Here is a 16,663-nt window from a genome sequence, read left to right as displayed (position 1 = left end):
GGCCCACCAGGCCTGCCCCCCCGCCAGCCCGAAGCCCCAGCCAGGGCTTCTGGCCTGGGAGCACGTGGCTGCCCCGCACCAGAACTTCAGGTAAGGGAGGGGGGGGAGAAGGGCTGGTACCGGGGCCGGGTTACAAGCTGGTGCTGAGCATCGGGAAGGGCAGCCCCTCCTTCACTGTGTGGCCAGTGCCCCATGCTGCAGCCACTCACAGCCCACCTGGGACTGCCTGTGCCTGCTCTAGACAGTCCCACATAGGCCACATGCATCTACAGCAGGGAGTGCCAGCCATGGGGTGGGCAAGGGGCCACTTTTCCCTGCACTAGGCACCAGCTCCTTCCCTGTCGGCAAGCAGGGAGTCAGGGCTGTGCACTGCCCCCTGCCTGTACCGTGGGGTTGGGGGGCACTGGGTGTGAGTGGGCGAGGAGCCACTGGGAGCATGGGGCCTGCACTGGTGCCCCAGGGCCAGTGCTGGCAGAGCCCAGAGCAGGGTTGCAGAAGCGCAGGGTCCCAGCTGCCAGGGGTTCTATGGAGCTGGGTCAGCTCCCCACTGTCCCTACTGGTGCAGCCCAGCCTGGCTCCTTGCCAGCCTGTGCCCCGCTTTGGGCCCCACTGGTGCTGGCCCTAGGACATTGGTCCCAAGACTGGGACACTGGTTCCAAGATGGTGACCAAGAGGCAGGGCACCTGTCAAGGGGTGGGGCTACCCATGCGGCACTCGACAGCCTGCCAAAACTGGGTAAGTGCCCCTCTGGCCAAAATAATTGCCCACCCCTGGCCTAACCCCACCATACCTTGCCCCCACAGGTGCCAGCACCACAGCACCTGTCCCTCTCACCACTTGCTCCTTTTCCCACCTGATACCCACTAGCGCCCGAATCCCCTGACAACTGCCCCCCCACACCTGTCATCCCACTACTGCCTGATCCTGTGCCACCCTTCTGCCACCCCCACTTACTTTTTGTTGCAGCTCTAGCTTCAGGCACAGAACACTGAGCACATACTGGCTCTGGGCCTTGCCCAGCCTAGCAGAAGTGGTTGTGGCAGCAGAAGCATCTCTGGTCCCTGTCCTGGGTCAGAGCTGGAGCCAGGGCTGCTGCTGCTGCTGTCACTGTTGCATGGCAAGAGCAGAGACCTAGGTGTGGTCCTAGGTATTCACTAATGTATTGGACTAGTAAGATTTTGAATTAGTTTTAAAATTTACAGTAATTTAAATACAGCCATTACACATTTTTATCTTATTATGGGTTACAATGGCCCCCTTCAAGCACCAATTACAATCTGTACCACAATCCTGCTGATTAAATTAATTTGGCAAGGTACTTACACACACACACACACACACAGAATATATTACTTAGTTTTGGACTGCTTAATTCCTTCAGACAACTTCCAGTCCTCCCAGATAAGTAATTACTTGGTTTGTTACATTCCAGTGTAGACTTCATCAGTTACTATATTGCAGGTTCTGGTATCTATCCATCCTGATTTCATGAAGCAAGATGTTCCTCAGTCCATACTTTGTCTCCCTGGGATGGTATCAGATAGTTCTTGGTTCAACAATTTATATATATTTTCTTATGTTTAAAGACTTCCACAAATCAGCCCTTTGCTATCATCCTAACTAGGTCTGTGTCTGACTCAGTCAACAGATTAAGGAAGGGTAATCACAGGAACCTGTGAGCTTTTATTAAACAATTACCTCTGCCACTACAGTGACAGAGCATCTGTGGTGTACTTGTCTCTCCTTTTTACCTGTAGTAGCCTGCAGGGCACTTTTGGTAGGTTTGGTTTCATTTTCAATAATGTGCTTTGTGGTTGTGCTTACGTAAGATGTTGGAGGAAACTATTTCTAGAATTCTTTGGATAAACTGTTTTCTGCAAACGCAGGGGATTGAGCTCAATGGGTCAAAGGACCCTTCTAGCCCTTTGTTCCTATGTTCCTAGGAAATACTTAGTGTATAGTGCTCAGAGGTGCCAGGTCTTATGGTCCTGGCAAATTACAGGGATAATGAAAGACAAGAGTGCAAATATTAGATCTTCCCTTCTGCACCATCTAAAGGGTATTTACGGTACGGAGTAATGGAAGCTATTTTATCTCTGGTAAAACTGTAGGAGTGGGTGTAGAGGTACTTGGGGGGGAGGATTACATTATCCTATGTCCAAACTTGTCCTCAACAGGGTTATTCCTCTTGAAGGCTTTAAAACTAGGTGTTTTTAAGTAGAATATCTGTCTCCAAAAGCTTCATGTACACAACGCTCTGAGGATCTCCTACATAGGGATTCCATAGATCCTAGTACATCTATTGCCATTATGTATATGGGAATGGAACCATGAAGAAAGGATACCAATGTATGTAGAGCTAAGCATCCTAGATACAGGGATTACGTTATAGAATAGGTTCCTAACTGGATTAGGGTCAGAGAAATATAGCATAGAATAAACCAATTATGCATTCCCTGTCCTTTGTGAAGCAGATGAACAATGTAATACCTTTCAATCCAAAGAAAGAACTGTCAATATAGGGGGAGACTGCATCCCCTTGTTTATGAATAGTACTGAAGAGGACACGGGTTCAAATAAGGAGACAATTTTGACCTAATCTCATGCTTAACAGTTGCAAATGTAATGCAACATCTAGATCCATTGCCATTCCCCATTTATGCAGGAGATGGGGAAGGGGAGATAATAAATTTTATGTAGTTTTTATGATTGAGGCATAGCCTGTCTTTTTGTTCCATGTATATACAGGAACTGGTACCACAGTAATACACATAATAATTTTGTTGCTATTGGTAGGAAAGCTAGGGACCATTATTGATTTGTTACGATGAAGAATGTTTCTATATTTATATCAACTATTATCATACCTATTTGTACATGTTGACTGATAAAAATAATCAAAGTTCTCAATTAAAGTAATCAAAAGAGCCTAAAATCATATTAATATTTTGTGGGTTTGCTTTTTGGGTGTTTTTTTTATATAAGACTACCCACATTATGGGATATAAAGAAGGACATTCAAATGAAGGTGTAACCTCAAAGCTCTTGATTAAAAAAGACATACAAAAGCATGTGTGTAATGTGACAATTCTTCATCAGTGACAGGATAGACAGCCTGCATCACCTTTATAATCCAAATTGCTGAAGGATCCAGGAATGGGACACATTAAAATCCCAGAAGACCTCATGAACAGAATTGGCAGGAATTTTCTGATTAAATAAGTTTAATAAAAAAATGTTAATGTGCTAAGGCCAAAAATGTTTCATTTGAACTGGAGAGATCCCTGTAGCTGCTCAGTGAATCTGATGTTCCTTTCAATTTCATTGCTATTAAGAAGCGAAACTAACACTGAGCAGCTCCAAGGCTCCAAAAACTTCCACTTCATTGGAAATTTCAAAAATGTGTTGTTTTCAGTTCAATTCAAACCAAAACCAAATTTCAATAAAAGAAAAGAAAATTTTCGTTTTGTCAAAAATATTACTTTCAGCCAGTTCTAATTAGGAATGAAAGAATACTGTAAGGGATGAAGGGGTGAGAAACCACCATAAGGTACTTGAATAGATGAAAAACAAGAAACTTGTACTTAAACTGAAAACACATTTATATAATGGAAATAAAAACCTATACTTGAAAGGATTACACGCCAACATAAACAAAAGATCTCAACAGGCAATCTAGTTTTCTGCTTAAAACTTTTTACCTAATAATAATTCAATATAGCATTTGGTCACTGTCTGATTAATTATTCCTAGGGGACAATAACAGACTATTCTGTGATTCAAATTACTAGACAGTTCAATGACTATGGTAAAAAAATGCCATCCAGATTTAAAAGAACTGTAAAGATCAATCGATTTTTATAAAAGGTAAGTAACTAACTTTGCACAAGATAACTAACTGCTCTATACAAGGAACTAGAAATTACATTTTTGAGCATGCTTGCAAGTTTTATAATTTCTACTCAACATGAGGTTTGTTATAGTCCAATTATTAAGATGACAAACTTTCCACAGCTAGGATTGATTTGGGAACCATAGCTAATTTCCAAGTTCCACTGCCATGCAAAATTGCCTCTTATCAGAACTTTAACAAAACAAAATATATAAATTGATATTCTTTTTATATTTAGCTACTGCAAAAGTCCTTTAGGATTTGGGACACTGCAATTAAGTTAAAAAAAAAGTATCTGGATTAAAAGCATTCTCTTTGTTCCTTTATCTTCATCTGCCCACTCCTCTCTTCCTGGGGTCCACGCTTATTTTATTTCTATTATCAGTATTTGGTATCTCATTTCATCCCCTCCCTGCAAACCTCCACTATTTGGATTCTATCTTTTGCTTTGATTCCTCTTCCAAATTCTGGCTGGGAGACAGAGTTCTTGTAAGCATATAATGTTCAACAAACTAGCAGTAATATTAAAGTTTAGAATTACAGGATCAACTTACAGAAACAGTAATGAAGCATTTTAATAAGGACTGCTGTGAGTTCATTTATAAAGATCTTGTAATGTGAAGCTGTAATACTTGATTAGTAGATCAACAGTCACTTTAGGATACATCTACAGTGGTCACCATGAAAGAAATAATTTAACAACCACTGCTATCACATACCCAAGATACTTAAGTAGCAAATTCCTTATCAAAACTTATGAAATGTGTTTATATTCAATATGTATATAACTGAAAGTAAATAGTGGCCATTGTACATTATATTCATTTTTTTGAGAAGTCCCTTTGGATAAAAGTGGCAATAGTAAAATTATTAGAAGTCAACTGTTGTAGAGATTGCAAGACCCACCAGTGCGTCACCTAAGGGCCAAACAAAATGACATGCACAAAGTAATGATATCATCCTGTTAAACCACATCTACTGGCAGCAAAATACAGAAAAGGCAGCTAACAGTTGAGACAAACTAAGAATACACCATTGGTAAATATCTCTGTCTGTAAACACTCAGACTTCAAATAAAGAAATGTGTCACACAACAGCCCCCTGTAGAAAGGATGCCACCATTTAGATAGAGTAGAAATTGATTCAATCACTGGAGATATTAAGGGTATAGAGACAGACTGAACAATTGTACCAAATCAAAAGATATCAATACAACCTGCTACCACAGATGCATCTCGAGCGGGTCCAAGGAGGTGATCCTCCCTCTCTATGCAACACTGGTCAGGCCACAGCTGGAGTACTGTGTCCAGTTCTATGCACCCCACTTCAGGAGGGATGTGGACAACATTGAGAGGGTCCAGAGGAGGGCCACCCGCATGATCCGGGGACAACAGGGCAGACCCTACAATAAGAGACTGTGGGACCTGAACCTGTTCAGCCTTCAGAAGAGAAAGCTGAGGGGAGACCTGGTGACCATCTATAAACTCACTAGGGGGGACCAGAAGAATTTGGGAGAGACCTTGTTTCCCCTAGCACCCCCGGGCATAACAAGGAATAACGGCCACAAGTTGTTGGAGAGTAGGTTTAGATTAGACATCCGTAAGAACTATTGCACAGTTAGGGCGGCTAGGATCCGGAACCAACTTCCAAGGGAAGTGGTGCTGGCTCCTACTCTGGGGGTCTTTAAGAGGAGGCTTGATGCCTACCTAGCTGGGATCATTTGAGCCCAGTTTTTTCTCCTGCCCAGGCAGGGGATCAGACTGGAAGATCTACAAGGTCCCTTCCAACCCTACTTCTATGATTCTACAATGTAACTATTACTTATATTGCTACAGGATCATGAGAATGTATCTATGACTTTAAACCTGCTTCATTCAGGGTCAAAGTAAGGAACCCAAGTGAGCTAAATTGCATCCCTATGGATAACAAAAATGTAACAGTTACATTGTAAGAGCTGATCCAAGACCTCCCAGGCTGGAGCTCCCCTTTTCCTTTTAAAGAAGTTAAAATGTAAGTTCTTTCATACCCCGACTCAAAGTGTATAGAAATAACAGGAAAGAAACCCAAGGAACATACTTAGAATTTATTGTCTAAATAGAATCAAAACAGTGCATAAATAGAGGTATACATGCAGTGTTTTCTGGGTTGTTGGTTTTTTTTGCCATTTTGCCTTCAAGTTTTGTTCCACTCATCTGAGAGGATGAGCAAAAGAAGTATAGCTACTTGAGACTACTTGAGGTTATGAGCTATCAAAATGAATACATAGTGATTTAAACTTAATGTATCATCTATTAGCAGATTTATACCCTTGAAATGTTAGTGAACAAATGAAAACAGAAAATTAATCCTTTCTCGCCAAGTAAATTAATCCTTACATCCTTTGAATCAACCTCAATTTTCTTTTCAAGAGGAATAGGCCTTCTAAGGTTAGGAAGAAAGATTCCCATTGAATATGCCATCTATGTACAAGACTATTATTGAAATTAAACACTAAAATAAATACATTTTTAAACCACATCTTTTCTAAAAGTGTTGACATAGGATAGGCTATGCACAACTAAAACTGGAAAGTGACTGGAAAGAGAAAATAATATATACTAACCTCCCACTTAGCTGCAATGGAGGTTCTGCTGCTGATCCTTTTAAGAAATCTTGCTTCTCTGACATATTACATTCTTTATACATTAGCAGAATACCATCATCCTTAATATGAGAGCGTGTACTCAATTCTGCTAAACAATTTTCATTACTTCTCTTTGAAAGACCATCTGTCATAGCTGGGTCTTCAGAATTCAGCCTTTCCTTATCTGCAACAGTCAGAAATAATATTTTGCAGAAGTGTTCTCATAAGAACATTTATAAGAAGTCAACACAGCAAGAGGTCTTTAAAGTGAACCATGGGAATTTTATTTCATGTTTTACTAATCATTAAGGTTAGTCGACATCAATTTAAAAAAGAAAAATCTTTATCTAAGCACCTAAATGCATAAAGTTCTCCTTGGCATTAAAGATCGTTTTAAAGCTATCTAATACATTTTAAGTATGTTGGATTTTCAGCTACTTTGCAACTTTTCTTTCCTTTTAAAACTAAAACATGTAGGGGTGAAATTACTAGCCAGAAGTTAGCTACAAAAAGGAACTTGAGCAATAAGTGAATATATGTTCACCGGGATGTACTTGGTAGCTGTATCGGTCCTAGACAAAAAGACATACAAAAAACTAGAACTCCGTGTTCCAAAATAATACCTTTTATTAGACCAACTGAAAAATGGCAAGAAAATTGTCCTTTTCTGCTCACAAAGGCTCTATCATGGACCCAGAGGGACAGACTTCCATTTTCAGCTTCCTGTGTAAAAATGAAGTTTATTTCCTACCTATGGGGACTTTTTACCATCTTGTACCATCTACACTTTTCCCAGAGCCTGATGAAGGGACTTTGATCTTGAAAGCTTGCAGAAAAGGCCAATTTTCTTGCCATTTTCCACTTGGTCTAATAAAAGGTATCATTTTGGAACCAAGAGTTCTAGTTTTTTTGTATATCTATATGTTCACAGGTACTCTTTCAAGGTTAGCAGGTCCTCAAAAGACAGGATAGAATTAGCCTTCTTCGTAGCTAACTACTAGGCCTGCACTAGTCAGCAGCGATCCAATCCAGCCGCTTCAGATGGCTGCGATCCAATCCGATCCAGAGCTCCAGACCGGGTTTCCGTCTCAATCAAGCTGAAGTGGCTCCAAAGCTTCGGAGCCATCTCAGAGATCTGGCCATAGGGTATAATGGGGAATCAATGAAATATCTATAACCTTGTTGTTTTTCGTTCGACTTGGATGAAACTTGCAGGGATTGTAGCCTCTGGTGAGAGCATGAAACCTACCAAGTTTCAAGAAGTTTGGTGCAGGCGTTCAGGTGGAACTGTACCCCAAATACCTAAAAGCCAAACTCATGTCACGGCTGCGTGTTACACCACAGGAGGGTCAAAACTGCAGGGCTGGTAGCTCTTGCTGAGGCCACACAGCCTGCCAGGTTTCAAGAAGATCGGTGCAGGGGTTTGGGGGGAACTGCACCCCAAGCTGCAGGCAAGCAAAGCTCGTGCCATGGGTGACGCTGTGTGTGTTAAGGTATTGATTCTTTCCTTTCCTTAGCCTGGTTTTGTAGGTGCTAATTGATGCTCCTTATATAGTAGCTAGGTTCTGTGTATTGAGCCCGTCCCTGAATCCCTGGTCCTCGAATAAATCATGATTGATTGATTGGTAACTAGTAACACAGTAGCTTAGCAGCCAGGCCTACAGTAGAGTCTCTCCTCCATGCCCCAAGCCAGACGCAGTCAGTCCCACAAGCATCCATGGCACGAGTTTTGCTTGTTTGCAGCTTGAGGGGCAGTTCCCCACAAACCCCTGCACCAATCTTTTTGAAACTTGGCAGGCTTTGTGGCCTCACTAAGACCTACCACCCCTGGAGTTTTCACCCCACTATGTTGTAACGCCTCAACGTGACATGAACTTTGCTTTCAACAATTTGGGGTGCTGTTCCCCCCAAACCCCTCCACCGATCTTCTTGAAACTTGGCAGGCTTAATCCTCGCTGCAGCATCTACCACCCCTCAAAAATCTCATACAAATTGGACAAAAAATAACAAAGTTATAGATATTTTATTGTTACCCCATTATACCCTATGGCCGGATGTCTGAGGCGGCTCCGAGGCAGCTCCAAAGCGCTTTGGGAAGCCTAATGAGGCCAGCGCTTTGATCTGGATGTGCTGCTTTGGACCCCGAAGTGTCCAAAGCTTGTCTGGATCCGAAGCTCTGTCTGAAGCCTTGCACAGCCCTACTAACTGCCTCCCTGAGGTCTTCAAAAGGAAGCTATGCTAAAGCAAATATAAATGTTTCAACAATACTGAAAAAAACATATTTTGCCTATAAAATAACAACATTAAGTTCTCAGTAATTCAAAAAGACAACATCATGACTGTGGGCAGGGCCATCCCTGGTGGCAGGTGGGGGGGGAAGAAACTGCCCCGGGCCCGACCAATGGCAGCAGCAACTTCTTCACATCCAAGGCACACAGGATTGAGGTGGGGCCCCACATGGGCTGATTTACCCCAGGCCCTGCAGGCTGCTAGGGTTGGCTTCAGTTGTGGATACAGGCATGATTTACGTCCATATTTATTGGAATGCTCACAAACTTCTGAATAAAAGTTGAAAAAGTTGTTCCGCACTTTTAATACTCTTACTAGCCAATTATCCATCAAGATGCTGGGGGGAAGAGGGGGAAAGGCACCACCCAATGCCTGCTCTGCCTCTGGCTCCATGGCCACCCCCACCTCATCTGGCTCCTTGTGCCCCCATGTGGCCTGCCCCAGCCTCTGTGGTGGGCACGGAGTCGCCATAACAGCAGGGACGCAGAAGCTGGGGGCCACTCTCCCATCCCATGGTCCCTGGTGTCACGCAGGGGGGGCAGAGCCCCAAGTCCAGCCCTACCCCTGCTTCTTGTCTGATCCCATTGCCCGCTCCCCCACCTGTCTTTACTGAACTACTTTTCAGCATAATGATGCAGCCAACAATTTTCTTCCCCAAATAAATTAATCTTACCATGTTCAGTAGTTTTTAAATGAACCTAAACTAATTAAATCTCATAACATATAATGCAGATGTACACAAGTACTGCCTGTTACACCAGAAATGCCAAATGAAAGCCTCGTTACAAGATGTCTTCATATTTAGTATTTCTGCATTTAGTGATAGATCCCTTTTACAGGTATATTCAGAAGACTTGGGCATATAAGAATCTAGGAGAAAATTTTTAAAGTGTCTAAATGAGTCAATACACATCCTATTTTCAAAAATGAGAGTCAATATGGACTTAAGCTTTTAAACTCTTTCAAAAATGATTTAGGTATTCACGATGCTTAAAACACTTTTGAAAGTTTTACTTGAAAAGACCATCTACACTTAGATTTTGAGAATTAAGTTAAAATAAGCCTTGTATACTTTTAAGCAACTGTTTAGCAATTATTTGTTTATAAATAGTTATGCAGAAATGTTCTTACTCTCAACAGGAAGGCTTCCCCAAGAAGTTGTTCTAAACAAGCGTGCCCGGGCACTGCTGACTTTTCTAACCTCCAGGGGGTCCACAGGTGGTTTTGGAAAGGGAGTGGAAGAATGCTGATCTTTTGTGGGTGACGAAAACAGCTTCGGCTTCTGTTACAAAGTAAGATAAAATATTAGTTTTACAAATTCTCAAATCCATAAAACCTAAAATTAGAAAAATAAAACTTTCCATATATATTATTGCTTCTTTTCCTCCAACTTATGACTAACTCAGATAAGTCTTAAAAGCAGCCATGTCATTTTATCTTAAAGAAAAGAAAAGAAAATACAACTATTTCAATCCCACGTTTTACGATTTGTATCAGCATTCATAGACAGTTGTGTAGAACAGACATGTAGGAAGTAATGGCTAAACCTTTCTAAGGAAGGGGGAAGGAACAGTGTCAAAATAATTAATCATAAACTAGCCTTCATATAGCATTTTATATAGGACTAAACAGCATTTATTTTCTTTTGGATTAAGAGGTCATCTACATAGAGTGTGTTCCATCACAAAAATGTTGTGACTATTGCTTCACATTAATTGCATGTGTAGATGCACCCACTGCGTCTCAGGAATAAACTCCAGAGCAGTCTGAGCTGGAGTAAACTGCTCCCAGGCACAGCATCTACATGTGTACCTGGGACAGCAGCAATTTGAGCCAGGGCAGAGTAGTTTATGCCAGGGCTAGGGGCAAGGGGGTCTGCCTCAGGCTCCAAGTGGAGGTGTTGGGTGGTGGAGGGGCTGGCTGGGGCATGAATCTGCAGAGCTGTGGGCCTAGGCAGCAGGCAGGAGTCCCTAGCTGACTGGGCTGACCAGGCGCAATTTATGCCCACAGTCAGCATTTACATGTTTCATCACAGCTAATTACTGTCAGAGACAGTACTATTTTAAGGCAGAGGTAATTTCTTGCACCTTAATAACAGTGCACATGTAAACAGTAACCCTTTACTGTACTGCCAATTAGTCTACTTTGCAGTAAAGCGCGTCTACTTTGCAGTAAAGCGCAAATGTAGATGCACCCAGTGAGTACTACTGAGGTGCACAAATCTACATATCCACCACTTCTAGGTTTTATTTTTTAAAACTTCTCTCATCTCAGATGCAACTGGAGACCCTGAAAAAGCTCCATCTGGTAAAAAACTTAGTTCATGTGCTCAGTAAAACAGTTATTCATGAAATCATTGCCCTAAAAACTGTTCTTTGTACTGACTCTCCTTAGAATACGGAATCCAGTTTGAAGTCTCTATTTTGATCTTCAAAGCTCCCCAGCTGACTGATTCTAGGCGCCCAAGGGATCATTGCCATCCCCTTAATAATCATGACCTCCCACAACTATTACATCCCATTAGAATAACAAACTCTTTAAGCAGTAGAGTTTAGCTCCTAAGAATGAGAAATTTAGGACAAGTTTAGCAAGTCCAGTTTATGCAAAGGAACTAGATTTAAATGATGGAATCCACTCTCGCAAGAGATGCTCACAGCTATGAACCTCACTACTTAAAAGCAAAACATATTTATTTAACTTTGTGTAGACAGAATTAAGGAAAACTATCATGCAAACTAATCATGGTACTGATTTCACAAATTAAGAAATAAAGACTTTGACTGTTTTTTTTTTTAAATCTACACACACTTGGGAAACATCCTGCACTACAAATGGACTACAAAAGTATCTAAATAAACCATGACAATATAATGATTGCAATTACTGTGTGAAGATGACATAAACATCTATTTTAAATATGTAAAAACTACGCAAGTCTTTAAAGTATAATCAAAATATTTAATTTATATAAATATATATCAAAACAATATTTTATAAAAATTGCAGTAGTGCAAACTTTACTGGAAATGGACACTTCTTTTAGAATTTCTCTAAATTGTATGGGCTCTAAATATTATGAATCAGTGTGAAATTTCATGCATTACTGAAAAGAGCTTTTATTGTAACCTGTGTAGTGTACCTTGGACACTTTAATACATGTTAAATACCCACAACTTTTACAAAACTATAAAATGAAAATAATCCAGATGTTTTACAAGAGAAGAAAACAATAAAAACATTTCTTCCAAGTATCTTTAATTTTTAAATGTCACATTTAAATGAGCTGCTACTACTATGCACTAAAACAGGGGTGGGCCAAATATGGCCAGCAGGCTGCATCCAGCCCATGGTGGGTCCCTTGGTCCCACCTGCCTGAGGCACCACGGCTGGGAGGTGTGGAGCAGGTGCAGGCTGTGCTGGGACTGCGCGCTGTTGGTGGTGGCAGAGGAAGCACCATAGGGCATGCAGGCTCTGAGCTGTTGCGGGGCAGGGGTTGACACGCTCAGGGGGGCGCCTGCCAGGGCTCCCATGCACACCCCTCATATCCTCAAACCTTCCCCCTTAAACCCTACAACCACACCCTCCTCTACACACTAACACACACCCCACCCACACCCTCCCCCACACTCACACCTGCATGCCTCTGGGGGAGCCCTGCTCACATCACACATACACCCCCAGCCACTCCCCCCTCCACACACCCCACAGTCCCGCACAAACCCATACCCACCCACCCACATGAATACCCCCACACCCTTCCCCACACCCCACAAACACACATCCACACACAAACCCCATACCCACTCACCCATACCCCCGACAATATACAAGAGTAAGACTTCATTTTGAGCTATCATGGAATCACTTCTATATATACACAGTATAAACAAGTTAGGACAAAAATATTTTTTAAAATAAAATTAAAATGTATCATTATGGATGTTTGATTTTTAATATAAAATTTGGTTTTTTTCCAGTTCCAAGATGGCAAACCCCCAAGAGGAGTACTTCCAAGGGCAAGGGGAAGGACTTTCCAGTGGCAAAGGTCAGAGGTTAGGCACAGGACTTCTGATCCCAAGATGAAGACCAGGGGACAGGACCGCCCTTGCAGCCCTCAACAGTTCTCCAAAACTCTTTAAGCGGCCCTTCACCTGAAAGAATTGCCTGGCCCTGCACTATAAGCAGATGACCTACTTCTAATTTTTTTTTTCAGGATCAGTGCCATTTGCAGCCTCTCCTTCAGTCATCTTAAAAATGAAAATAGAGCATCAAAATTTTAACATCTCATTTTTCAAGCACTAAAGCAATTTTGTTGTACCTGGAGTTAGAATGCTACATTCTAATATAGGTGAAACCTGTTTTCTTCTTCATTTTAGGGGGAAAAAAATAATAGTTCATAAACCAGTTGTATTAATCTCAAATTGTACATTTTCACCTCTTATAGTGAACTCTCAAAGCATTGATTTAACCTATTCTTACAGTGTCCTTTTATAACAATACAGTGGGTGGTATATGTTCACTATTATATAACATTCTTTTTATTTAAAAGTACTTGCATGGTCCAGAGGGCTGAGACGTGCACCAGAAATTGGTCTTGATTCACTAGATTCAAAACTGGAAGCATGGAGACTGAGATAAAGAACAGAAACAGAACATTAACTCAGACTCAGTTTTGTTTTCTTGCAGTGGGTCTATTCTCTTCCATCCCCAAGCCAGTGAAGAAAGGGTACCACATCTACATTATTCTCTTTTTCTTTGCATCTTACAGATTCAATTGGGATGTCAGGCCAAATGGCTCATTAAGGCTGAGGGAGGAAATCAGAGGACTGTGTGGCACATTCTTGCTTATTCTGCAAACAGATACTGTAATTAAATTAATTCTCCTCACAAAGGTATAATGCAGCCTGAATTATCTCTACAGATGCTGCAAAGTAGCATAAAGTAGCAACTAAGATATGACAGTGTAACTCCTGCAACACGCTGTGCTGCTGGGGAAAGGGACTGTAAGAGATGGCTCCTACCTTTGAGGCTAATAGCTCCAGTGCCTGCCACTGGGTGGGAAGATCATGCTTTCTGTGAACTATTTTGGGCCACAACCCCAGCTGACCAGAAAGGAAGCTAACAGGTCATTCCATAATAATCAAAAATAAAAAGTTTCATAATAAAGCTTTTTCTTTTCTTTCATTAAAAAAGAGGAGATGTACCCCACAGAACATTTTCTTACACCATTCTGTACATACAAAATTGGTACAGACCACTGCTAGTATTAGTTCCAAGCCACAGGAACTTCCCAGACACACAGATTAACATTGTCAAGGAGCATTTTTAAAACACCGAAAAGGATGCAATTAACAGCAGAAACTAACACAGGAAAAAAGGACCATAAACATAATTACAGAATCAAACCTCTTGCTGCTATATTATATTAACAAACCTTAAAGCCTCTATACCTAAAAGCAGAAGGTGGTCTATCATCAGGAGTTTGTGAAGATGCAGATCCAAAAAGTTTCCTTTGATACTCTCGAGGTGTAAGTGGCCTTTGAGTTCTTAAAGTTCTTAACGCATTTCTCGCTTCATTTATAATCTCAGCGCTGGTCTTCTGCCTAGGCACAGAAGGCCTATAAAATGGGTCTGGCGTATCTACATTTTTATTCTTTGAGGACTGCATTCTTCTACAATGTATCTGATCAGACACTGTGCGCTGCAACGGAAAAACAAGAAGAAAAACAAACCACAAAGCATTTTTTAAGCAAAAATGTTTATGGTATTCATGAATATTTAATTATTTTTTAAATGCTTTAAAAAACAACATTGGAAGCCAGGGTGAAGGTCTCAGATATCTCAGAGAAATCAATCTGTACCACTGGGATTCAGTGATATTATTCTTCACTCTCCTATTGTCAGTGGAAAAACAGTTGAAGTATATAGTGTTTTTAGCATGTGGAAAGGAATTTAAAAAAAAAAAAACAAACATCATCAGGGACTACAGTATTTTCAAGGCCAAACAAAATAGCATTCTGATGTCAAACAAAGGCTTATCACCCAACATTATAAATATTCAGAAGCTGACAATTCAATAAATAATAAAGCTGTTTATTACAATAAAGCAGGAACAAGACAAAGAACATGCGGAGAGAGACTTTCACATACTTAGAAAATTAACAATATATGGTATCAGTTTTATCAAGTACTCCATTCTAACAAGCTAGAAGAGGTATTGCTTGTCAACTAGAAATGAAACTATATACAGGAAAAGACAATAAATCTTATCTTTGTAAGAAAACACATTAACACATTATATGATGAATTATCGACTCAGACTGCCAGAGTTTGATCTGATTGTGCATCCTTAGGCTAGAAACAGACTTCACCTTTGTGTCGCCATAACTATTTTTATAATGGCCCAGAGCAAAAGCAAATAGACATCCATGCCCTTCATCATGCCACAAATATCCTCCATGACTGCCTTATCTATGGGTCGGAAGATGGCTGATGAGCCCTATTTGGGATTGACAGACTCTACTGAGCTCAGACATCTGTTTCCATGCAGGGTTGGTGGATCTGGATTTTTATTTGGTCTGTGACACACTTTTTGCTGTTCCCACTTCTCCATCTCCTGTTGTTGTCATGAGGTTTCAAAGTACTAAGATCCCTGCAACAGACTCTTCCTCCATTTGGGGCAGTCCTGAGCAACAGTCTCCCATGAGTTATGGATATTGCATTTTTTTTAAGTTGGCCATGAGGATGCCCCTGAAACACTTTCTCTGCTGTCCTCTTAAGCGTACACTTTAGCTGAGCTGGGAAAATAAAGCTTGCTTCCGGAGTCTGAAGTCAGACATCCGGATGAGTTGGCTGACTCAACAAAGTTGATGCCAGGTGATCGTTGCCTCAATACTCATAGTGTTTGCTTGCAGGAGGATGCTAACTTCTCACTGGATTTGAAGGACTTCTGCATGCAGTGTTGATAGTACTTCTCCAATAACTTTAGATGTCTCCTGTACGTTGTCCATGCCTCGGCTCTGTTCAGCAAGGTGGGGATTACACCTACTTGATAAACCATGAGCTTGGTTTGGGACCTGATGTCATAATCTGTGAACTTGTGTTTCTTCAGGCATCCAAAGGCTGCACTTGCACATTTGAGGCAATTTGGATTTCTTTGTCAATGTTAGCCTTCTGCAACAGATGATTTCCAAGGTACAAGAAATACTCAACATTTTCCAGAGTGTCATCATGGATCTGGATTACTAGAGCTACAGACTGTTCATTACCAACTTGTTGATGGAGGACCTTAGCGTTAGTCCCATCTTGTATGCCTCAGTAAAGACATTGATGATTGCCTGACGGTCTGCTTCCAAGTCAGCACACACTACAACATCATCAGCATACTGAAGCTCAATGATTGTCTTAGCTGTGTCTTGAGCCAAAACCAAAGCCAAAGCCAAAACCAAAACCACTCTTGAGGTTAAACAACTTACCATCCATTTGGTAGTTTAGCTCCACCCCAGCTGGAAGCTTGTTGATGGACAGATGCAACATCATGGCAAGGAATATTGAGAAGTGTGGGAGCGATGATGCAGCTGTATTTAACTCCAGTTTTAACCTCAAAGGGATCTGTGATAGATCCATTACTGGGAACCACCACTCACATACTGTCATGGAACAGGCAGAGAATGGTGACAAATTTCAGTGGGCATCCATACTTCAGAAGGATTCTCCACAACACTTCTCGGCAGACAGATTCAAAAGCTTTTGTAAGGCCAAAGAAGGCCATATAGAGAGGCTTATGTTGTTCCCAAAGTTTCTCCTTCAGCTGGCAAGCTGTGAAGATGATGTCAGTTGTGTTTCTTGATGCTCTAAAC

The 16,663-nt window shown here is 41.3% G+C and overlaps 1 protein-coding gene across 6 annotated transcripts in view; it reads right to left on the bottom strand.

The window, feature by feature from the left end:
- The window catches only part of ARMC2 (armadillo repeat containing 2), a 165,676-nt gene that overhangs the window by 137,404 nt on the left and 11,609 nt on the right, over positions 1-16,663 (bottom strand). For all 6 annotated transcript variants that reach the window (XR_002101659.1, XM_019537869.1, XM_019537868.1 and 3 more), the window contains exons 2-5: positions 14,255-14,505; positions 13,361-13,433; positions 9,936-10,086; positions 6,495-6,699 (exon numbers count right to left, since the gene is read on the bottom strand). Coding sequence is in view for 5 of the 6 variants with exons in the window: in XM_019537869.1 (XP_019393414.1) it covers positions 6,495-6,699; positions 9,936-10,086; positions 13,361-13,433; positions 14,255-14,472 (647 nt within the window). In the remaining variant the exon portion in view is untranslated. The remainder of the gene's footprint in view (positions 1-6,494; positions 6,700-9,935; positions 10,087-13,360; positions 13,434-14,254; positions 14,506-16,663) is intronic.

Source organism: Crocodylus porosus, unplaced genomic scaffold (genome assembly GCF_001723895.1).
Source record: "Crocodylus porosus isolate Cpor-Errol unplaced genomic scaffold, CroPor_comp1, whole genome shotgun sequence".
In the NCBI taxonomy this organism is placed as follows: domain Eukaryota; kingdom Metazoa; phylum Chordata; order Crocodylia; family Crocodylidae; genus Crocodylus; species Crocodylus porosus.
The sequence above is the reverse complement of the archived record's forward strand: the minus strand, read 5'-3'. Positions and strand labels throughout refer to the sequence as shown.